Raw genomic sequence first — 24,311 nt, forward strand, 5'->3', positions numbered from 1 at the left:
GAGCAGAGATACTACAAATTGAGATGTGTAGTACATGCCTTTTTTGGGTTCAATGACATTAGTTGCTCCCATGAATGGTCTGAGCATCTTTTATGAGAATTGGCTCATATGACGTTTTGAACCCCTTGTGAGCTGAGCTGTAAGTGTCATTAGATCTTTTATCTCTTCATCCACCTTAAAAGTTGGTGAGTTGAGGTCTGATACGAATCAATAAGCTGCTTTATTTCACAGCATGACCAGCACTTATGATCAAACTCTCAGTTCTACAATTGGATTAATTTCACCCAATCGTTACAGACTGTCTTTGTGTAATAAATAATGGACACATTAAGCTTCTCCATAACAACAGGTCATCTGGCTTGACTTAAAATTATTTCTGATTACTGTCTCCAACATTTCAAGCTTCTTGCAACTTTTGCTTGGCTGCCTTATAGCACTCTGTTTCAGAAACCTGACAGACTGCCTCTGCTAATTTCTTACTGGTCACAGGAAAGGTCTGCAAAATCCCTTGCTTAACAGCTGGGAACCAGCAGCTCCGACACATTGGGTATGAGGTCTTGGCAATTATGGAGCCACAAGCTGTCAAGTTGCTTATTATTCAGTCTATAAGAAAACAACATCAAAATTAGCTTATTAGCATGTTAATGAGCAGTTGTCTCAGGACTTTTTTTTAGATCTTGTGTGAATGCACTCTGCGTTGAAAAACAACATTTAAAGGGAGCTTTTTCCACAAAACCTTTCTGTGGAAAAATGGTCAAAAGATTCCAAAATGTCACCAGTGGTTCATTTGAAGTTTCAATAGCACAGTGGTGTACTAACTCTAGATCATGGGACATATCCGGCAATCAAGCCACCGACATCCCAGTCCTATTTGGGCTTATGTTACTCACTTGATCCTTCCTATTCCTATTGGAATTTCATTGGTTTGGACATTTGGAAGAGGATTTTCATTTTGCTGCCTTGCGGGATAAATCTTGAATCATTACATCAAGATCATTTTGTATCCATAGCTTTCTGTATATACAGTTAACAGGCTTTAAACCTTATTTGTGGTTCTAAGTGACCTACAAAGACACTTGGATATTTCTGTAATAGCATGGAATTTTGGACATTTTTTCTGTCCACTTTCTACCAGCTCATTCCCTGCCTCAGACCAGCCAACTATCCTCTACTAATAGGATTGAATCTCTTTTGGGTATGGTGGTTCTTCCATTTTTAAAAATCTCCCTAAAGATATCCCCAAAAGATTTGCAGTACAGAAATTGCAAATCAATCAGGTGCTATGTTCCATGATCATGCAGTGCGTACATCTGTCTGCGCTATTCTTTTGGAATAATCAGACACCCTTTGTTATTTGGAGATTGTGCTTAATGGACCAGGGCAGCCAAGGGGCTAGGCTCATTGTGTTTAACAGCATCAAGATTTGAAAAAATACCGAGCATAGCAAGTGGGTGGCATTGTTGGTTAAACACTGCTTTTTATGTACTAGTTTCAAATCCAGCCCAAGCTGGTGGTGTGCAAGTCTCCTCTGACTGCTGATTGTAAGGACTCTGTGTGAAAGGAGTTTTCTCAGTCTCATTTGGATTGATTCACCATAGGGAACTGCTCCTAGTTTAACACTTTAAGTGAATTGGTAGTCTTGCTCAAAGAAGCCAGATGATAACTAGCAGGAAGACTGGGGTTAAGACACCTTATTTGAGGTAACATAGGGAGTTATATGCCTTGATTCTGTACCTAACCTAACTTGCTCAACACCTGCATAAGCACAAAGATAAGAACAGGAGAAATGCGATTGGATGATACCAAGTTTACATTTTTGCAGCGTGCAGATTCTAGGTGGAATAAAGTACTGGGGGAGGTAAGATGTTCCACAGTATTGTGACACAGGAAATAGTGAGCTGACTTAGGTGTTGTACGAGGAGCCTGCTGGGAGTGGTTGGCCATGCAGGATGTTATGTTTAACATTCAGGAAGATCACCCAAGAAAAGCTCAGAAAATCAACAAGCATTGCAGTACAGATAGAGCATGCTTCATTTTGTTAATCGTCAGCTTTGTAATGAATCTGAGCTGATTCCTCTTCACTCTGTTTACAGGTAAAGCTGCAGAAGATGACGTTAAGCTGGGCGTGCTTAAACTGAAACCAAATACTAAGATTATGATGATGGGCAGTAGGGAAGAGTGCCTGGTAGGGATCAGCTGTTCCAAATACAATTGACTAAAAGAAATGTAGTGACTAACATGTATATGTTGTTTGTTGAAAAAGGATAGGTATGTCAGAAATCTGAAATTACAAATTAATTAGCTGCATCAAAGCAATAGGTCTGGTAGGTTCTGGTAAAGAAAAAGACCGATTAATGCTTTGGTTGGATGTGTTGGAACTTACCCTGGGTTTTGCTGTGAAATGTTGACCTGCCTTTTCTTCAGCCAGGAATCACCAGATCTGCTGCATGGTCACCAGCACTGACTGACTAATTTCTTTCCATACCAGAATTTTAAATATTTGAAACAAAAGCTTTGTTTTGCAGAGTTTTCTGTGGATGTTGAATGCTAGCTCACACATTCTGCAGCATAGGAACCTGGAAACTGCTCCAGTGAGGTTTTTCTTTTCTCTCTGACAGCATCTGCATGATTGATGCACGCTGCGAGCATGGCTCAGGTCCAGGAGAAAGCTTAGGAATGCTGGCTGTGCAGGTGGTGGGGAGGGGTTGCGGCCACTGTGTTGTTCACTGGATGTGAGGAACAGCTTCAGAAATAAACCAATGAGGAAACATTAGCTGGGAGTTGTTACCAATGAAAGTCATTTTCTTTTGGCCAATGATAGTTAGCAGTAATGTGGTTTGAGATGCTGGAAATGAACTGGCATTTTGTGATTTCTGTACTTGGATCCCTAAATCTCTGCTCATTCAAACTTCTTAGCTTCTCGCTAAATACTCTGGTCGACCTTTCTTAGATTCAAAATGGATGACCTCAAGCTTCCCCACACTGAACTCCAACTGCCATAGTTTTACCACTCATTCAGTCTATCAATGATGTTTTGCCACTTTCTGCTCCCATCTACATAACTGGCTGTGCCACCTAACTTGGTGTCTTCAGCAAACTTGAATGTCATCAAAATCATTTATATGGATAGTGAAAAACTCATTGCTGAAAACCATCATGAGTCACATCCTGCCAATTTGAGTACATACCCATTATCCCTACTGTTTCCTAAGCATATTAAATGTTGCTTCTAATTCTGTTCCTTTTTAATTTTCTTAAGTGGAACTTTATTAACTGCCTTATGGAAGTCCATATAAGTAACTTTAACACTCTAATCTATCACACTAGTTACCTCAAAAATTTCAATTAAATTTCTTATACATTCGTTACCCGAAACAAATCCACGCTGGTTATCTCTGATAGGGTCATTTTTTCCCCAAGAGCTCAGTCATTCTGTTCTTCAGAACAGAATCTAACAACTTTGCCACAACAGATAATAGACCAGTTATTTCCTGATTTATCTCTCTTACCCTTAAATATTGGAGTGCCGTTGGCAATTTTCCAACTAAGGGGGTAATTCCTGAATCAAGCGCGTTTTGGAAAATCATGACTAGAGCATTTACAGCTTCCTCGCCTTTTTCTTTTAATACATGGAGTAGAAGCTTGGAAATTTGTTATTCTTTAGTCTTATTATTTTCTCCATGACCTTTTTTTAAAACTTGTATTAAATCTAGTTCCTCCCCTTGATTTTTTTTTACTTTTCCTCATATCTCTGGTACTTATCCTCATTCTCTACTGTGAATACTGATACAAAATAATATGTTCTATTTATTTTCAATGATGGTGTCACTTGTCTGTTTTAAGGGGAATTTACTCTTAGCCATCGAAAACCTTTCTTTTCATATACCTATAAAATACTTTAGCATTGTTCTTGATACCCCTCAAGTTTTTCCTTTTTTGTAGCTCTTTTTGTAACCTCTGCTGTTCTTTATATCTCTCAATCCATGGGATATTCAGTATTCTTTATGTTTATAGAAGCCCTTTTTATATCATCTCTCCCACTTTTCAAGTTGACCAAGTTTCTTTAATTACACAAGAACAGCCCATGTCCTGCCAGGTTCTGTATGGGTCTTGTATTATCCAAATACCACTTCTAATAGCTGCGCTTATTTGAAGTCTTTTCTGTTAACAATTCTATCCAGTTTATCAATTACTACATCAGATACCCTTAGCTAAATTTAAAGCCTTTGTTTGTGACTTGCCTTACTATCTGTCAAATCTTAATATCAAGATCAGTCATGTTCTGGCCACTGTTAGCTAGGTGTTCTTTTACCATTAGGTTGGTGACTAATTCAGGCTCATTACTCAGTGTTAAATCTAATATAGCCTGTTCTCTTGGTTCAAGAACATAATGTTCCAGTAGAGAAGTCCTTTCAAGAAGCTTGTTGCTTTTGGAGTTCGAGCTGTTTTGTTTCTCCCAGCCGATGTGAAAGTTAAAGTCCCCCTTAATAACCACACTGTCTTTGCAGCAAGTTTCTCTGATCTGTGTTTATGCATCCAGCTACTTTATCACCCCCATCAGATACCTGTAGACAATTTCCATCAAAGTCTTACATCATCTTCTATTCCTCAGTTCTAGCCATAGAGTTTCTACTGTCTGCTCACTTTTTTTCACCCTCTTTCTAATGCTGCAATATTGTTCTTCATCAATATTGTTACTTTTCCTTTTCTAATTTCCTCATCTTTTCTAAAGACTTTATGATATGGCCTGGTTATCACCCACTCATGCCCAGATTTAAGCATCGCCCAGTTGATGGTCACTATGCCATACCCTTTAAGTTGAATTTGCGCTTCTGATTTTCTTGTGTCATTCTTTGTGCGACGTGCTTTAGCGTATAGAGCTTTGAACTTGATCTACAGACTCTGCCCTCTTGTCCAGATGCTGTTTTGCTCATACATTTTAACTTGTCACATTCCTTGGTTTTCATTACTTCCACTTGTATTTGGTTCAGTTATATTGTTATTTTCTGTGTTGTTTTTTCTGACTTTTTTCTTTAACACCACTGATGACATGGACTTCACTCTCATCCTGTTTCCTTTAGTTTATTTTCTCTTCTACTTTTATTTTTCTCTAAACCCTCCCCTCCCCAAACCCCCATCCTTTTAGTTTATGATCCTTTCTCTAGCCCTTTTTCTTCAGTTCAGATGCAGCCCTTGAAGTGATACAGCTCCTTCCTATTCCAGCACTGCTGCAAATGTCCTATGCAATGGAGCCCCTCTTTTCTACACTAAATCATTCAGCCACATGTTTACTTTGCTAATTTGTCTGTTGCTATGCCAATTTGCATATGTCTTGGGCAATAATCTTGAGATTATTACCTTCAAAAAGTCCTGCCTTTTAATTTAGCTCCTAATTCCTGATACTCCCTCAGCGGGATCTCCACCTCGTTCTTTCCTATATTGTTTGTCCCAACATGAATCACAACAATTAGAACTTTCCCCTCCTTTCAAGGTTCTTTTCTAGGTTCCTTTCCAGTCTCATTCTGATATCCTTATTCTGGCACCAGGCCGACATACCCTTCAGGATTGTTGTTTGTGGCTGCAGAGGATACTATCTATTTACCTAATTATTGAATCCCTATAACTACCATGTTTCTATTCTACAGCTTGTGCACCCCCCCTCCCCCCAGCACTTTTCTTTATGGTGCCTTGGTCAGTATTCTAGCCTTCTGGCCATCCTTCTTCCCGCAAGGTAGCAAGTACATTGTAAGACATTGTAGTGTCTGTGGGACCTCCTCTTCCTCCCCTCCTTTCTCTCCCTACTCTGCTGATTGATAGTCACACACGCCTCTTCTGCACCTGTGCATGACTATGTTAGAGAAAACGCTTCAGATATTCCTCCCCTGTCTTATGCGTCAGAGTGCCTCCAACTCTCACTTTTAGCTTAATGACACTGAGCTGGAGTGTCTCCAGGTAGAGGCATTTCCTACAGATGTGGCAATCCACAGTCTGGCTGTGTACACATTCTCACATAACGTAGTCCCAATATACTGCCTGTCCAGTTATTAGTCACTATTAGTTTATTTCTAGTACCAATACAATCCAGACATCAAGTGATTCCATTTAGTAGATGGATTTATCTTGATTTAAAATTAATTAGGAATTAGTTACTCTTTATTTATTTAACTATTTAAAGTTGATAAACATGTGGCTTGATCTCCTCTGGTTCAGCTGGATATCTTGGTTATTACCAGGGCAAGGGATGATGGCTTTGGAGAACAACTCAAAGTTTCTTTTCATTAGAACTGAGAAGATGAGGGAATGATTTAATAAAGGCCCTCCAGATTAGAAAGGGTTACCCTGTTTGCATTATTGCCTGGCTGAATGGGTAAGAAACATCAGCTGACAGATCCCAGCTAGCGCCATTTTTGATCTAACCACAGGGAGACAGCAGTCCCAGATTATTCAGATGCTGGACTTTTTTTCTCTTTCCCCTTCTTACAATGGTGAGTCCTACTTCTGCTGGTGCCCTCCCTGAGGACATCCCAGAGATCAGGACTTTCCATGTAGGGAACTGTTGATAAGAACTTGTGATACAACACACTATTGTTAGATGCTTTTTGTATTAATATATGATTATGGTTGATTGCTTTTGTTAATTAGCACAGCCCCTACTGTCAGGATTGGATTTTCTTTGTAACACATTCCTGTTTGATGATGCCTGTATACATTTTTCGTTGCATTTTCTCCCCTGAAGGTGCTGGGCACTTTGCCCAGGTGTCAGGCCTTATGTATGAATCTGATCAATGAGTGCTAATCAGTTTTAGGGAGTGTGGCAAGAACTGTAACGTTTGGAATAAAAGGAGAAAATGTTGGAAACATCTGTGGTGAATTTCAAAACCTTTTTTCATCGGCTTGAAACTCTTTCTTTCCCACTTCACAGATGTTGCCTGACTTGCTGAATGTTTTCCATTGTTTTCCATTGTTTTCTGTTTTTATTTCACATTTCCAGGATAACTTACAGCTAATTGGAAATGATTACCCATTGGGATTTACTGCACCTTTCCTGACACCCCCCGGACATACTACTGAAAACTTATCTACATGTCACGGCTAGGATTAGGCACCCTGAAAGGGAGGGGTAATTGGGCCACACTCATGAGAATCACTAATTGGGAACAATCTAGAGTTGGCAGAGTATAATCCTTAATATGGGCATTGCTTTCAAGCTGAACTTGTTCACTCCCCATGTCCAAATGGGTGCACTTCCCAGAGGAGGCGCAGTGACTGAATAGCAATTGTGGATGGGAACCCTGACTTACAGCATTCCCTACCTCAGTAATTCTGTGGGACTGCAGTTGCTGCTTAAAATGAGATCAGATAACTCGGCACAGACTAGAAATTGAGACATGGCCCTTTGTGATCTGCATGGTTCCATATCCATCCCGTCAAGCAATGCCTTCCCCCACTTGGCCACTAGAGCACTACCCCTTGTGGTCTTGAACATAGCCCTCCTATAGAAATTGTAATATATCATCTTATAATAGCTCAGTTGGACTTAATGCTCTGCACAGATTTTACCAGATTGAGGTTATACTGCTGTTAAAATTATCTTGCTTTAAATAATGCTGGTACGTGATTGCTGACATTGGGTGAAAGTTAGTATGCTGGGAACAGGTGTCTAGTGAACTGTTGCTGCTTCATTGTTGTTCTCCTACCATGGGGAATGTGGGCGCTATTGGAAACTTCTGTCATTGGGCCCATCCTGAGTTTACCATCCTGAGCACTACCCAGTGACAGTGATCCAGGTGGACATGTACTACACAAACTTTAACGAGCTGTGCAAGAGGAGAGGTACTTTGAAGCTTTTGACTATATAGGTTGCAGTATTCCTCTTGAAATTTGTTCACGTTTGTTTAAATACGCGTTTATTTTCCCCCTTGCTCAGGAAGAAGTACTGGCGCCGCCCCCCGACAATGACGATGTCATCAATGACTTTGACATTGAGGAGGACGTTATAGAAGTAGAGAACAGGTACTGCATTTTGTTAACTTGTATAGGCAGTGGTCCCAGCCATCTCATTAAAACATACAGATTCTGATGGGGGTTGACGGGGTAGACATTGAAATTGGTTCAGCTAGCTGGGGAATCTAAAACATGGGGCACAGTCACAGGATAAAGGGCCAAACACTTAGGATTGAGTCGAGGAGAAGTTTCTTCATTCAAAGGCTGGTGACTCTTGGGAATTCTCTACCCCAGAGGGTTGTGGATGCTCCATCGTTCAATACATTGACTCCCGCCACTGAAGGTGGGCTGAGGTAATGCTTTCGCCACTGTTAGTCTGTTTGTCTGTAAATAATATACGGTAAACGCCTGCCATTCGTGACCTCTTTCATGAATTCATTTACCCGCACGAAAATGCTTGTACACATGATCGTCCATCGCGGCCCCAAATTTTTGGCCATCCGCGATTTGAGTATTAAAAGTCTTTACATGAACATATATTGGTCTTGAAATAAAGAAAAGCCAGCATTTAGAAGCTGTAAAAAAACACGGTTTCCGGCTGTATTTCTCCCGTAGAAAGTGTGCACTGCGCATGTGCCCTCTCTAACTGCACGTGACTTGCTATGATTTACAGGAATCAGTAATTCCTGACCAGTATTTTGTAGTGCAGCCCTTTACTAAAAATGAGTGAGTCAAAACCAAGCAGAAAATGTCCCAGGGAAGTGATGACATTTGCACAACAAATCACAATCTTAGACTGAAAAATGGTGCAAGTGCCACCATGTTGGCCAGGGAATACTCTGTCAAATGAATCAACATTCAGGTACATTAGGCAGTCTGAAGAAGAAATAAGGGCCAATGTCAGTGTTTCTGGTAGTCAAAAGCAAAAAACTGCGGATGCTGGAAATCCAAAACAAAAATAAAAATACCTGGAAAAACTCAGCAGGTCTGACAGCATCTACGGAGAGGAACACAGTTAACGTTTCGAGTCCATATGACTCTTCAACAGAACTTAGGAGAAATAGAAAAGAGGTGAAATATAAGCTGGTTTAAGGGGGGTGGGGGGGTGGTGGGACAAGTAGAGCTGGATAGGGGCCAGTGATAGGTGGAGATAGCCAAAAGATGTCATAGACAAAAGGACAAAGAGGTGTTGAAGGTGGTGATATTATCTAAGGAATGTGCTAATAAGTGACATAAAGGGTAGAAAGCAGGACGAGCAAGGTACGGATAGCCCGGGTGGGGTGGGGGGAAGGGATCGAAATAGGCTAAAAGGTAGTGAGAAAACAATGGATGGAAATACATTTCCTCTACATTAGAGAGACCAAATGCAGACTGGGTGACCGCTTTGCGGAACACCTTGGGTCTGTCTGCAAGCATGACCCAGACCTCCCTGTCGCTTGCCATTTCAACACTCCACCCTGCACTCATGCCCACATGTCTGTCCTTGGCCTGCTGCAATGTTCCAGTGAAGCTCAACACAAACGAGAGGAACAGCACCTCATCTTCCGACTAGGCACTTTACAGCCTTCCGGACTGAATATTGAGTTGAACAATTTTAGATCATGATCATCTCTCCTCCATCCCCACCCCCTTTCTGATCCCCCTTTTTTCCAAAAATTTATATAGATTTTTCTGTTCCCACTTATTTCCATTATTTTTAAATGTATTTCCATCCATTGTTTTATCTCTACCTTTTAGCCTATTTCGATCCCTTCCCCCCACCCCACCAGGGCTATCTGTACCTTGCTCGTCCTGCTTTCTACCCTTAATGTCACCTATTAGCACATTCCTTAGATAATATCACCACCTTCAACACCTCTTTGTCCTTTTATCTATGACATCTTTTGGCTATCTCCACCTATCACTAGCCCCTATCTAGCTCTACTTGTCTCATCCCCCCTTAAACCAGCTTATATTTCACCTCTTTTCTATTTTTCCTTAGTTCTGTTGCAGAGTCATACGGACTCCAAATGTTAACTGTGTTCCTCTCCTGTCAGACCTGCTGAGTTTTTCCAGGTATTTTTATTTTTGTTTTTTCTGGTAGTCATATTGCCAGATTAACTTTTGTAAGTAGGAGAGATCCACATTTAGAGGAAATAGAGAAATTACTCAACGTGTGAATAGCTCAGCAGCATCAAAGGAGGACCCCAGTTAATGGTCCAGTCATTTGAAAGAAGGCACTTGAACGTCATACTTTTCATCCACATCAACGTCTACATCACCCGCTTCGCCCACTCCCTCTACCTCCACACTCAAGTACTGTACTTAATTTGTACTTTAATTGTGACAAACTTTACTGTACACTCAGAAATATAGTTTTTATTACCTGTGACAAATTTTACATTTTTTTGCATTGTTAAACAATTTCTGCAGTAAAATTGTCTTGAATTTACTCAAAATATAGTTTTTATTGCATCTTCCTTTAAAAAGGTCAAGTTTTGGGATGGCTGGAACCTATTTAATTCACTCCCATTATAAAGTATGTTCACTGTTCACGATTTCGCCCTTTATGAGAATTCGCAGGAACATAACCTCTCTGAACGGCGGGACTTTACTGTATCTCAAAAACTAATTGTCAGATTGTAACACAACTTTGTACACAGGGTATGGCCCAAGGAGGAACTAATTAGTTTTTGGAGAAGATGAGGATCTGGATCCTGCAATTTTTTTAAAGGATCTGCGAATGTTGGGAGACAGGGCAAATTGACTTTTTATTCTTGGAATGTTGTGTGTTGTGTAATTTGGAATGTGGTGGATTATCTCAGCTATTGTGGTGGAATTTGTAAGAGCTGTCAAAACCTGAGCAGAGTTTTCAGAGCAGATTGTTGGATGTGGATTGCTTGAAGCCTCCTCAGTGAGATGGAAGTTCTTATTAAAAAGATTTCTATTTTCATCTTTATAGTTAGAGTATCAGTAACGTTGAGTATCGGTAATGTTGAGTTAATGAACCGTGGTAGAGGTATACGCTCTACTGAGTTTATTTGTTGAGGCTGGGATAGTCAGATTTTTAGTGTCTCAGGGAAAGTGAAGTTGAAGCCCAAGATCAGCTTTGATCATATTGAATGGCGGAGCAGGCTTGATGGGCCGTATGGTCTGTTCCTGCTTTTATCTCGTGTTCTTATGATAGTCACGGTATCTTTGTTAGTTTAAGCTAATGCGGACAGTATTTTCACGAGAATTTCAGTTAAATGTAATGGTGGATTTGTGCAATGTATGTTCAGTATCCACTTGAACTGTAGAAAATACACTTAGAATTTGAAAAAGCAGAATTGATATCATGTCTAGTGAGAGCATTTTGAAGTATGAGTTTTCACTGGAGTGAAGTATTGAAGTTTGTAGCCAGGACCTGGTTTTGGGTGTGAACAGTTTTACATGGCGAATTTAAGGTATTGCTTAAGAAGCAGATCATATCAACAAATGAAGTGTATTGATTTGAGAACAAAAACAAAAATACCTGGAAAAACTCAGCAGGTCTGACAGCATCTGCGAAGAGGGATACAGCTGACATTTCGAGTCCGTATGACCCTTCATCAGAACTAAGACATATAGAAATGAGATGAAATATAAGCTGGTAGAAGGGGGTGGGACAGGAGAGCTCGATAGGGGGCCAGTGATAGGTGGAGGCCAAGAAGAGACTACCAAAGATGTCATAGACAAAAGGACAAAGGGGTGTTGACGGCGGTGATATTATCTAAAGGATGTGCTAATGGGGACATTAAGGGTAGTAAGCAGGACAAGCTAGTGGCAGATGGCCCTAGTGGGGATGGGGTGGGGGGAAGGGATCGAAATGGGCTAAAAGGTGGAGATGAAACAATAGATCGAAATAAATTTAATATTAGGAGGGAAAAAAATATAGTTGTAAAAAAATTATAAATTATTGGAAAAAAGGGGATTGGAAAGGGGGCGGGGATGGAGGAGAGAGTTCATGATCTGAAATTGTTGAACTCAATATTAAGTCCGGAAGACTGTAAAGTGCCGAGTTGGAAGATGAGGTGCTGTTCCTCCAGTTTGTGTTGAGCTTCACTGGAACATTGCAGCAGGCCAAGGACGGACATGTGGGCATGAGAGCGGGGTGGTGTGTTGAAATGGCAAGCTACAGGGAAGTCTGGGTCATGCTTGCGGACAGACCAAAAGTGTTCTGCAAAGCGGTCACCCTGTCTGCATTTGGTCTCTCCAATGTAGAGGAGACTGCATTGATTTGAGTGTCATTTCCCTATGGTGTATCATTACCAGAATACTAATAAGCTCAGTTTTCCTCAATATTTAAAGGAAATGCTGATGTTGAATTATTTTAAATCTTAAATACTGGATGGTTTCTACTAGGCAGGTATGCTGTTTGTGTGATAAAACCCTGCTATCGTTATTACCTGTTAAACAGAAGTAGACACACCCACAAAGTTAGGTTAGCTTTGGTGGGGGGGCGCGGTGGGTGGAGGGCAGGTGTCGTGGCTGTTGTTATTTATTGAAACAAGCACATTCACCTTTGTTTCTTTCTATGTTGACTTCTTAATCTGACGTTTGCCAGTCAAATTATGTATGCTCCACATGCTACCCTAACAATGTGCCTCAGGTAAATTCAGGGAGAAGTAACCCTAATGCATGTCATCTGGCATTTGTCCCTTTCCCAACAGAGGAGCGCTGTGGTGCCTCTTAAGTATGCTTGCCAATGAGTGCCAGACTGGAGGTGCCTTTGTGCTGTGGGCCCATGCCCGCTCGGATCTGATCTGAGGCTGTCTAGACTTGTCCCATCACTCTCTGCTCAATTTGAACCCAGGCGTGACTGAGCAGCATATAACCCACTGCACCATCCAGTTCCTCTGGCAACCTAGATATAAAAGTCACTTGGTTCTGCTGTTTGTGTGGGTAATTAACTCGAACGTGTAGACTACTGGCTTTCGGGATGGGACATAATGTGAGTGGGTATGAGATCCTATTCCACTTAGCAAAGGTGATTTAATCATATAAATCCCAATTTAGCAGGGGATTATGCATTATAAACTGGCTGTGTCCTGTTGGCTTTTGCAGAATTAACTGTAATTATCTCTATTAATCTAGGGAAGAGAACTTGGCCAAAATTGCACGTAGAGTGAAAGATTATAAAGTAGAGGTACTAAACCAACCTCGGGAAGGGAAAAAGCTGCTCGTTTTAGATGTTGACTACACATTATTTGGTAAGTGCATTTGTCCACTTCAAGCATGATACTGACTGTAAATGAATTCCATTGTAAATGAATTGCATTGGAAATTAAGCTGTTTCTGATAATTTCAGTAAATTTCTCCAACTTTCAAGAAGCACATATAACCTTTCGTATGGTATCCAAATATTTAATGATAAACATTCAGAAAGTAAAACTAGATCACTATACAGGACGTTGGTTTGTTGTATTCAACTTGCAAAGTTAGGGGAGGCAATGGTGTAGTGATATTATCACTGGACTAGTGATCCAGAGACCCAGGGTAATGCTCTGGATACCCGGGTTCGAATCCTGCCATGGCAGATGGTGGAATTTGAGTTCAACAAGAATCTGGAATTAAAAGTCTAATGATGACCATGAAACCATTGTCGATTGTTGTAAAAACCCACCTGGTTCATTAATGCCCTTTAGGGAAGGAAATCTGCTGTCCTTACCTGGTCTGGCCTACATGTGACTCCAGACCTACAGCAATGTGGTTGACCAAGGGCAATTCGGGATGGTCAATAAATGTTTGCCTAGCCAGCGATGCCCACATCCCATGAATGAATAATAAAAAAATTGTTTGGCTTGCTCTCTGTCCCATTTCTTCCTCATGGTGTGAGCATTTTATGGTTGCAGAAATATTAAATTGGTTCCTCAAGATATCCACACCCCTCCCCCCACCCGTTCCCCCCACTGTCTCAGTCTCCTCATCTTAGCCACTTCTCACCTGAAGACTGATATATGTCAACACATTTTGCCATGAGTAACAATGATTCTCTGGCACCACCTACCAATATACTGAAACTGTGGGCAAGAAAATGTCCATCATGATGGCTGGAACATCACGACTAGACACTTCCTTTTGCTGCCCCTCTCCACAGCCATGTAATCGCCTGAGAGACAAAATGCTCTGTGCCAATAAGGAGAGGAGAATGTTGCAAAAATCCTTTCCAATCATCTTAGACGATCAAAATCAGGACAATCAAGTGACCATTCTTCTTCTTGCTAGCAATAGGTTCAGTTTGGAAATGGAGGGGTATTGCCAGATGTCCACTTATGTATTTTTCTCAGGCCTTATTGCCTCGTGATGTGAAGCAGGAACTTTGGCAATTTTAAAAAATGATCATTTTTTCCTCTTCTTGCCTGGACAGCTGAGCATCTCCACTGCCACCTTGCCTGAGGTCAGATAATTTAGAAGGGGACTGGGTAAGTTCCTGGTCAGCAAGGCTCATTGAATGTGTCATTGACGGCTGAGAAACAATCCAGCCATGGGTCCTACTCCTGATTACCACACAGATGGAAAGCAGGTGCATGCATGGATGTTGGTCGAGGACGGGATTGATCTCATTTGTAATGTATTGTACAGTTAAATAGCCTAATAGGCTGAACCCCAGTCAGTGTTTACCTGAAACACTTGTAGGCAAATGCACCAGAGGATATTCTGACTCAAAAGGCTTTGGGCTCAAGCCCATTTACATTAATTGAGCATGTGATCCAGGCAGGCATTATAATATGAATATCTTTCCAATGAGGCACTAAACGGAGCTAATGCCAGTGGCTTAGTTGGACAGTAAAGACTCTAGCGTTATTTGAAGAAGAGCAGACATTCTGGGCAACATTTCCTCCTTCAATTTAAAACAAAAACAATTAGGCTATTCCTTTCATTGCTGTCTCTTGGGATATTGCTGTATAGAATATGGCTGCTGCGTTTATCTGCATAACAGTCACTGTACATTTCATAGTAACATGTTACATGTGAACTGTTTGAGATGCATGACAAAGCTCTTTATATTTGCAAGACCTTGTGTAACAATGGAAACTTGTGTAATCCTCTACAGCAATGAGTCTTTGATTTTATGAACAGTTTTTCTTCCATATTTTATGAGCACTCTTTGCTCATTGAGGTGCAATGTAGGGAGGTTTTTTTTTAACATGCTTGTACTGCCCTTGCAGTATTCAGCATTTTTACCGAACCAGACGAAGCTCCCTTACCATTTCTTACACAAGTGTTAACTTTGGGGTAGTTCTGTGTTGCGGACACTTTACAACCTGTTTGAGATTTCCTAAGCATCTGTAATGTAGGATCCAGTACAGAATAGAAAAGGACTTCATTCCATTCCTGTGGGCTAGATTCAATCCCAGGTCTCAGAGTTAAATGCATTGTATTACTCTGTAATATCAAAGTTAAATAGAAGTATTTAAGAAAGGCTATAAAGTTGCATTGCAGCAAACACCTGTAAACTTTAAGTTTAATAGTAGGAACCTCTGTAGATTATATAATTGTGGGTTCAGGTCCCACAGTGTGGCATTGAAGAAGCACAAACACACAAAAAAATCGCACAGCGGTATTTGAGGAAGAGTGGATAAATTTTCCCCAGTATCACTCAACCTACATTACCAAAGTAGACTATCTGCTTCAAAAACAAAAATACCTGGAAAAACTCAGCAGGTCTGGCAGCATCTGTGGAGAGGAGCACAGTTAACGTTTCGAGACCGCATGACTCTTCAACAGAACTAAGGAAAAATAGATAAGGGGTGAAATATAAGCTGGTTTAAGGGGGGAGTGGGACAGGAAGAGCTGGATAGAGGGCCAGTGATAGGTGGAGATAACCAAAAGATGTCACAGACAAAAGGACAAAGAGGTGTTGAAGGTGGTGATATTATCTAAAGGAATGTGCTAATTAAGGGTAGAAAGCAGGACGAGCAAGATATAGATAGTCCTAGTGGGGGTGTGGTGGGGTGAAGGAATCGAAAAAGGCTAAAAGGTAGAGATAAAACAAAGGATGGAAATACATTTAAAAATAATGGAAATAGGTGGGAAAAGAAAAATCTATATAAATTATTGGAAAAAACAAAAAGGAGGGGGAAAATCGGAAAGGGGGTGGGGATGGAGGAGAGAGTTCATGATCTAAAATGTTGAACTCAATATTCAGTCCGGAAGGCTGTAAAGTGCCTGGTTGGAAGATGAGGTGCTGTTCCTCCAGTTTGCGTTGAGCTTCACTGGAACAATGCAGCAGGCCAAGGACGGACATGTGGGCATGAGAGCAGGGTGGAGTGTTGAAATGGCAAGCGACAGGGAGATCTGGGTAATGCTTGCGGACAGACCGAAGGTGTTCTGCAAAGTGGTCACCCAGTCTGCGTTTGGTCTCTCCAATGTAGAGGAAACCGCATTGGGAGCAACGAATGCAGTAGACTAAGTTGAGGGAAGTGCAAGTGAAATGCCGCTTCACTTGAAATGAGTGTTTGGGCCCTTGGACGGTGAGGAGAGGGGAAGTAAAGGGGCAGGTGTTGCATCTTCTGCGGTTGCATGGGAAGGTGCCGTGGGAAGGGGTTGAGGTGTAGGGGGTGATGGAGGAGTGGACCAGGGTGTCACGGAGGGAACGATCCCTACGGAATGCCGCCGGGGGTGGGGGGGGTGGGGGGTGAAGGGAAGATGTGTTTGGTGGTAGCATCATGTTGGAGTTGGCGGAAATGACGGAGGATGGTCCTTTGAATACGGAGGCTGGTGGGGTGATAAGTGAGGACAAGGGGGACCCTATCATGTTTCTAGGAGGGAGAAGGTGTGAGGGCGGATGTGCGGGAGATGGGCTGGACATGGTTGAGGGCTCTGTCAACCACCGTGGGTGGAAAACCTCGGTTATGGAAGAAAAAGGACATGTCAGAGGAACTGTTTTTGAAAATGGCATCATCAGAACAGATGCAACGGAGGCGAAGGAACTGAGAGAATGGGATAGAGTCCTTACAGGAAGCGAGGTGTGAGGAGCTGTAGTCGAGGTAGCTGTGGGAGTCGGTAGGCTTGTAATGGATATTGGTGGACAGTCTATCACCGGAAATTGAGACAGAGAGGTTAAGGAAGGGAAGGGAAGTGTCAGAGATGGACCATGTGAAAATGATGGAGGGGTGGAAATTGGAAGCAAAATTAATAAATTAATAAGTATTTCCATCCATTGTTTTATCTCTATCTTTTAGCCTTTTTCGATTCCTTCACCCCACCCCACCCCCACTAGGGCTATCTGTACCTTGCTTGTCCTGCTTTTTACCCTTAATTAGCACATTCCTTTAGATAATATCACCACTTTCAACACCTCTTTGTCCTTTTGTCTGTGACATCTTTTGGTTATCTCCACCTATCACTGGCCCTCTATCCAGCTTTTGTCCCACTCCCCCCTTAAAACAGCTTATATTTCATCCCTTTTCTATTTTTCTTTAGTTCTGTTGGAGAGTCATGCGGACTCGAAACATTAACTGTGTTCCTCTCCACAGATGCTGCCAGACCTGCTGAGTTTTTCCAGGTATTTTTGTTTTTGTTTTGGATTTCCAGCATCCGCAGTTTTTTGCTTTTATCTTTTAGACTATCTGCTTGTTTATTCTGTCACTGTTTTTTGAGAGTTTACTGTGTACAAATTGACAGTTGCATTCCCCACATCACAAAAGTGAAGCTTTTGGCTGTGAAGTGCTTTGGATGTCCTGAGGTTGTGGAAGGCGCTGTGTAAATACAAGTTTTTCCTTAAACCCTATTGCATTATGTGGTCTGCTGACTTTATTAACTCTGATTTAAGATCACAGATCCTGTGCTGAGAGCGGACTTGAGCTAATGAGGCCATACCTGCATGAGTTCCTCACATCTGCGTACGAAGATTATGACATTGTTATATGGTGTAAGTAATGAGGCGGAGTAGGTTGATTTTGATTAGTTTCCTAACGCTCTGCAAGAACAGGAAAAGAAGGCCGTGAGCAGTAGCTAGCATATTCTGCGCTAAAATATACTCGTTCCCATTTCACTGCAAGCTCTACTTCACTGCATGCTTGAAAAGAAACAGAATGAAATGCCAGTGCCATTTGACAATGCATCTCCTTCACTTTAAAGGGAGATGTAGGAAATTGGCCATTTCTTTTCAGTATTGTACAACCAATATTGTACAGTGTTAGCTGCATTTATTGGCTTTTTCTTTACTGAACATTCTATTTGGTAAATTTTCTAAGGCATCACAGTATAATTATCAAAATATTGGTTCAGTTCCAGAAATTGATTTTCTCGTAATTATTTCTATCCATTTAAAAAAAGTTCACTTTTTAAAATAAAGATATTGGCTTGATCTGTCATTTAAGACAATTGGTTTGTAATTCAGATCTAGGCAGAAACTGGCACTCATTGCCACCTCTGAGCCTGAGATAAATGGTGTTAATGCTATTGTGCTGAGAAAATGGCAGTGGGCTTTCTTTTTGAACCACTGCAGTCTTTTTGGTGATGGTAATCTCACAATGATGCTACCGTGGCGTAGAATCTCATGAACTTCTATATTGCAGCTTTCAGCGTGATTTACTTACTCAAATTACACACTTTTACATTAAATTCTCAGAGCCAATGAGAATGTTTGATTCTGGGCAAAGGAAATCACTTGTTGCAACAAGAACTACACTTTATTATTACAAAAGGTTTCAAAGTAAATTTAATGAATATTCCTAACAGTTAATTCAATATTGTCGAAAAGGCAGTGACACAGCTGTTTTTTTGTCTGATTCTGTTTGACTTTGACACTGCTATAATATGTTAAGGCTCACATAATTTCTCTAAATTTTATACACAGCTGCTACCAGCATGAAGTGGATTGAAGTGAAAATGAAAGTAAGTTATGTCTGAGTGTGATTTTGTTCTGTTCCTCATTATGGTTAAAGGTGATACTTTTCGATTTTTTCTATTTTGTTTTGCTTTGTATCCAGTGAAAGTATAAAGCACTCCTTAAGCAGATATGGTACAAGCTAGTGTTAATGGTAGGTATTTTTATGTTGTGCTGAGGACACTGTTTCTGTCCCAGTGTTCGATGTGTTGGTTTTCGTTCTGTGTTGCATTCAATCTTTCAAAGAAGACCTGAGGAGATCACTCCCATTATTCCTTTCATATGAGATGTGACGTAAGGACTGATGCCCCATTATACTGTGACATGAATTCCAGGATGATGACTGAATCATTATTGCAAAAGCTGCTTAATTTACACTATGGGGTGGATTTGGCAGCAGTGAAACAGCACGTGCAATAGTTCAGAACTTTCAGCTCCAACTTCAAAGCCAATTTTGTGAAAGTGCAGTAATGCAGAGTCGGGCTTCTGACTTGCCCATTCTGGCTGGAACATCCTGCAGTATTTGGATGGGGGTTAGCAAGGTGGGGGGGTGGTTGGGGTGGCTCCATACAGGCCAATGATGGTGGAAGCCACAGCAGGAGCCTACTTTAGAGGCACCAAGGAATTGTTTCTTCCCTCAAAGGGCCTTGGGGGCCCCCCCCCCACAGAACTGATGCCATCCCTGATTGCACCTAGTTGTGCTGTTCTCACCTAATGCATGATATGTTGAATAAACGGGGCCTGTGTCTAAATCTTGTGCTGGGAATTGGTTGCTACTGTCCAGGTAAGGAAATTAGCTGCTTGTAGCCTATACTAACGATAGTTCACTATCTCAAAGTTGCTTTGGACAATCCATTTTGTGTCACCTACATTTTGTTGCTATAGTTTCACTGATTTGCAAAGTCTAAGCTTGTGTGTGCACGCTTCACTCAGGAATCTCAATCTGTAAGCATAATGAGATGCAAATTTAAATGGAACGACATGAGCTTGAAGAATTATTCTCTTAAGTTTTACTTGGTGGAATGGTGTTGTGCTGTCCTTAGCCAGAGTAGTTCCTAACCTTATCTGGACTATAAAAGGCTTGGTGACTTACAGCAACATGGTAGAATGTTTCTGGGAGTCATTGGGCATGTCCAGGCCTGAAACAGAGCACCCTCTTTTTTTATTCATTTACTGGGTGTGGGCGTCACTGGCTAGACCAGCATTTATTGCCCATCTTTACTTGCCCTTGAGAAGGTGGTGGTGAGCTGCCGTCTTGAACCGCTGCAGTTCATGTGGTATCAGTGCACCCACAGTGCTGTTCGGGAGGGAGTTCCAGGATTTTGACCCAGCAACAGTGAAGGAGTGGCGATATATTTCCAAGTCAGGATGGTGAGTGGCTTGGAGGGGAACTTTCAGGTGGTGATGCTCCCATTTATCTGCTCCCCTTGTCCTTCTAGATGGTAGCGGTTGTGGGTTTGGAAGGTGCTGCCTAAGGAGCCTTGGTGAGTTTCCCCTAATCTATTTTCAGAAGAAGGCAAGAATACCCATTCAAAGGTGCTGTAGTAAAAGTTTACAACCAAGTTTAAAGAGAGTGAAAGACGAAACAAAGCAAATCAGGTTTGATTAAAGAAAGTGTGGCTTTGAGGTTCTGTGATAGATTGCATTAGATTAGGAGATTGTAGAATGAGCCTGAATTTCAGCAGCTTGCTGGTGGTGGTGTGGAGGGGAAAGAAGTACATGATTCTAAAGCCATTATTATTTCCACTGCTGAAAATGATTGTTTCTCAAATTCTCAGAAATTTTGAGGATTGTTATTTGCCTCTTTTAATCGAGATTTCTCGCCCCGAATCATGTTTAGTTATGAGCTCCCTTAATATTTATAATTCATTGGGAGAAAGCACTAGTGAATATTCCATGCTGTTGAAGTTTGAATAAATGGATATTGTAACTGGTAACACACTGCTTTAATCTTTGAGAGCTTTTATTGTAGACCTAAGCATCAGGCATCATCTGACAATGACTCCTAGCTGTTGTGCGCTATATTACCTTGCCTGAAAGGTTGGGAAGGAGAAGCGAATTCTTATAACCAGCAGGGCTACAGGTCAGGCTTGAACTACAGTTAAATTGAGGAGCAGAACTGGCAAAGTCCAGTTACTTTGCTTGGTTTCAGTTTGCATCTGGCTAGTAAACTCTGATTAAATATAAAAAGTGCTTAAGCATTCCTTAAACCTGGAAGGACACTGTCCAAGTGGTGAGTTAGCATCTGACACCATTAAAGAGGGTTTTTTTTGCGTAGCATTTATGTTACTGGACCATTGACCCAGAGACCTGAATTAATAATTCAGAGCAACATAAGGATGATGCTATGAAACATTTGAGGCACAAAGTTCGGACGTTAGAAGGATTGAAAAGTAGGATGTAAGTATATGATAGCTATGAACTTCAGCTCATGTTTGGGCATGCTGGACAAGGTGTGACATGACCTTCTTGTAAGTGCGGAAAATGCATGTTGTATTGTAAAAAGATTTAATGTATTCTAGATATATAGACATGTGCACCTATAAATGATTAAAATGAAAATTCTGCCTCAACCGAGGTGACTGATTTCCACTTTCATCTAAGACGTTGCAGAATATTTTTTAACTTTACTGCCAAGTAACAAAGGGCTATCAAGCTAATGTCAAAGTTAACACATTTTGAAATTCTCTTTAGCTTTTTTTGGCTTTGTTTGGCTTTCTATTATAAAAGTATATCTGATTGACTGCAGTGAGAAGAAATAGTAAACAGAAATTATTCTTTTGTTAGCCTTTTCTTTTGACATACAATTTAAAATTGCTGTTGAATTTATCAACAGCAATCAGAATGGAATTTTAAATATAGAGAAAATTACACATTTGAGTTTTCCAGTGTAACAGTCACTGTATCTCACCAGCATCTCATGATGTAAAGCACTTTGTAAAATGTTTTGATAAATGGCACAATATAAATGGAATTAGCTTCCTTCTGTAATGTAGTGGAATGTGCTAGGAGATATTGAGCCTGTCCAGCACTGGAGCAGAGCACCCATTTTTTTCCCATCTGGGTGCCTTCAGAAGAAGGGAAGTGTACTCAGAATTTTAGTCAAGTTTTTTTGCATTGTGCTTTGTGTGATTTTTCTAGATGTTCTTAAGGTTTGTTTGTTGAGCATTCTGTTTTCTCTTATTCTTTTAGGAACTCGGAGTTACAACACATGCTAACTACAAGATAACCTTCATGTTGGACAGTGCAGCTATGATCACAGTACATACACCTAAGAGAGGAGTGGTGGAGGTGAGTGCATAAGTAGCTGTTTAAGCATAAACAATACATTGTATTTAGGTACAAGTACTGATGAGGAATTGGACCAGTCGGTTTAAAGAGCCTTTTATTAGCATTTGATCAAAGATTTCATTTCTTAAAACTTTTTTCTGTGTGAATTTTGTGCTCATTGAGGTGAAGGATGTTGGTGCTTATGAATGGGACACTTTCTGTTTCAGGCACCTCATATCAGTACTATGCATATCCAGGTACAGCATAGGTTAAATACAGAGTGAAGTTCCCTCTAATCAATGTTAATTGCATATTAATGGTATTTAATTAGAATGTTGAGGTTGTGGGCGTTTACTGGGGATTCACTTGTGCCCTATATATAGGAACAGATTGAATCTGTGGTTATTGGGCTAGGAGGTGCATGCTTGTAATGTATATCTCTGTAAATAAATACTTATATATAAAGATTCACCACTTGGCTTTTTGGAGTAGAACAAATTATCCCATTCAGTACTTGATAGTTAGGTACTATGCAAGTTACATGTAGGGTTAAACTCTCTGTGCATTTTTGAACAAGCATTCTCTGGTTGGTTACAGCATAAAATAAATGCAGAATAAAGTTTCCTCTACACTGTCTTAGCAGGAATTCCTGATGAAATATAGTAGGGCAAGATACAGAGTATAGTACCATACACTTCCCCCAATAAAATGCCTTTAGCCCCTCCCTGCACCAGTAGTGCTATATAGTTATATTGGTAACACTGGGGTTTCTCTGTGACATTGCTTACTGCTCAGCACTAATTAGCAATTTTAATTAACCAGTAGGAAAGGGCTTGAGTTGGAACAAGACTCATTTCACCATTCAGCTTTTTTTAAAATGGGGCTGATGTCTCTTTTAACGCAGGTGAATCTAAAAACTCTGGAAGCCCCTTTCCATTCTATAGATTTATATCAGTATGTTTAGCCTAAGTGCAGTAGCTGTGTTAATTAAGATTGTTCTCCCTGCTTGCCCTCCCCAACCAGCTACAATTTGAATGTGGTGCTAATATTCTTGGGAGATATTTCACAAAGGCTCTGTTCGCAGGTCAAACCACTGGGTGTCATATGGGATAAATTTCCAGAGTTCTACACTAGAAAGAATACAATAATGTTTGATGACATTGGTCGAAACTTTTTGATGAATCCGCAAAATGGACTAAAGGTAAGGGATGTTCTCTAGCACTACAGAATAAACTCTAGATCCAGTGCACTGCCTATGTTACAAAGTTTACATTTTCTGTCGATAGCTCCAGTGGCACCAGAATTTACAGTAAAGACTGATACACCTGATTGTTGTAATGCCCATTGATGCTGCCCTATATCTACTTTTATGTTAGTGTAAAGTGGCTGTAATAATAATAACCATGTGACCTGAATCAGACCTTTGTGTCTTTTGCCCATATATTTTCAATATTTTGGCAGACTGATCAAAGGTTTTGTTAAACTGCTTTGTTTCACAATCAGTAAGCATTCAGTTATGATCAGATTCAATTAATTTGATCATTACAACTCATCTTTGCATATTGATACAAGTTAGAGTGTGCCATGCTTCCCTACATCAGTGGCTTATTGGACAGTAAAAGCTGGTCTATTTAGCCTCATATTTGACATAAACAAGAGGTTTGTTAGCTATCCTGCAAAATTCAGGCTGTTCGCTTCAGCCAAGGCATTCTCAACTGCTCCATTAACAAACCAGGCTCACTCCACAGTTGCCATATTTTAAAAACCTGATTTTCTGTGTCACCGTTTTCCTAGAGGCTGAGTCCCTGTGGGAGTGTGGCAGGTGCTTCACCGTAGGGAATGAGAAGAGGGTCACTTCGGGCTACTATTACACATTTCTCCTAGCCACCCATTTCAGACCTGTAATCTTTTGGCTTGCTCTTGGTATTATCTGTGGTGTTGCAGATAGAAAAGTAGTAGCTTGTGTTTATAATACTTAAATTCGTTCAACACACTGAACTGATTCTTTAGAATGAGCGTTGTCTGTTGTGCATTCAAAGAAACAGATCTCGAAAGATTTCAACGCTGATAAAAAGTACCTTATTAAGAAAGAGAACTGTTTCTCCAGCTGCTTACAAAAAAGTGCCAGATAGAAGTAAATTAACTGACTTTGCTAACTGCTCTTTTAATTTTTTGAGAAGGAAATACATCATGTATCATTAACATCCTTCAAAATGCCATACGTGTCTACCTCTGGCTGCAGTTTTCTGAGCTCTTATTTTAA

The 24,311-nt window shown here is 40.7% G+C and overlaps 1 protein-coding gene across 3 annotated transcripts in view; it reads left to right on the plus strand.

Annotated features, from left to right (window-relative positions):
- ublcp1 (ubiquitin-like domain containing CTD phosphatase 1) overlaps positions 1 to 24,311 on the plus strand; it is a 41,268-nt gene that overhangs the window by 11,482 nt on the left and 5,475 nt on the right. For 2 of the 3 annotated variants that reach the window (XR_013577766.1, XM_078550534.1), the window contains exons 3-9: positions 2,094 to 2,185; positions 7,928 to 8,013; positions 13,039 to 13,154; positions 17,720 to 17,818; positions 18,749 to 18,786; positions 21,971 to 22,069; positions 23,133 to 23,249. Coding sequence is in view for 2 of the 3 variants with exons in the window: in XM_078550534.1 (XP_078406660.1) it covers positions 2,094 to 2,185; positions 7,928 to 8,013; positions 13,039 to 13,154; positions 17,720 to 17,818; positions 18,749 to 18,786; positions 21,971 to 22,069; positions 23,133 to 23,249 (647 nt within the window). In the remaining variant the exon portion in view is untranslated. The remainder of the gene's footprint in view (positions 1 to 2,093; positions 2,186 to 7,927; positions 8,014 to 13,038; positions 13,155 to 17,719; positions 17,819 to 18,748; positions 18,787 to 21,970; positions 22,070 to 23,132; positions 23,250 to 24,311) is intronic. The other variant, XM_078550536.1, reaches the window with a different exon arrangement.

This window comes from Cetorhinus maximus, chromosome 10 (assembly GCF_964194155.1).
Source record: "Cetorhinus maximus chromosome 10, sCetMax3.hap1.1, whole genome shotgun sequence".
Taxonomy (NCBI): domain Eukaryota; kingdom Metazoa; phylum Chordata; class Chondrichthyes; order Lamniformes; family Cetorhinidae; genus Cetorhinus; species Cetorhinus maximus.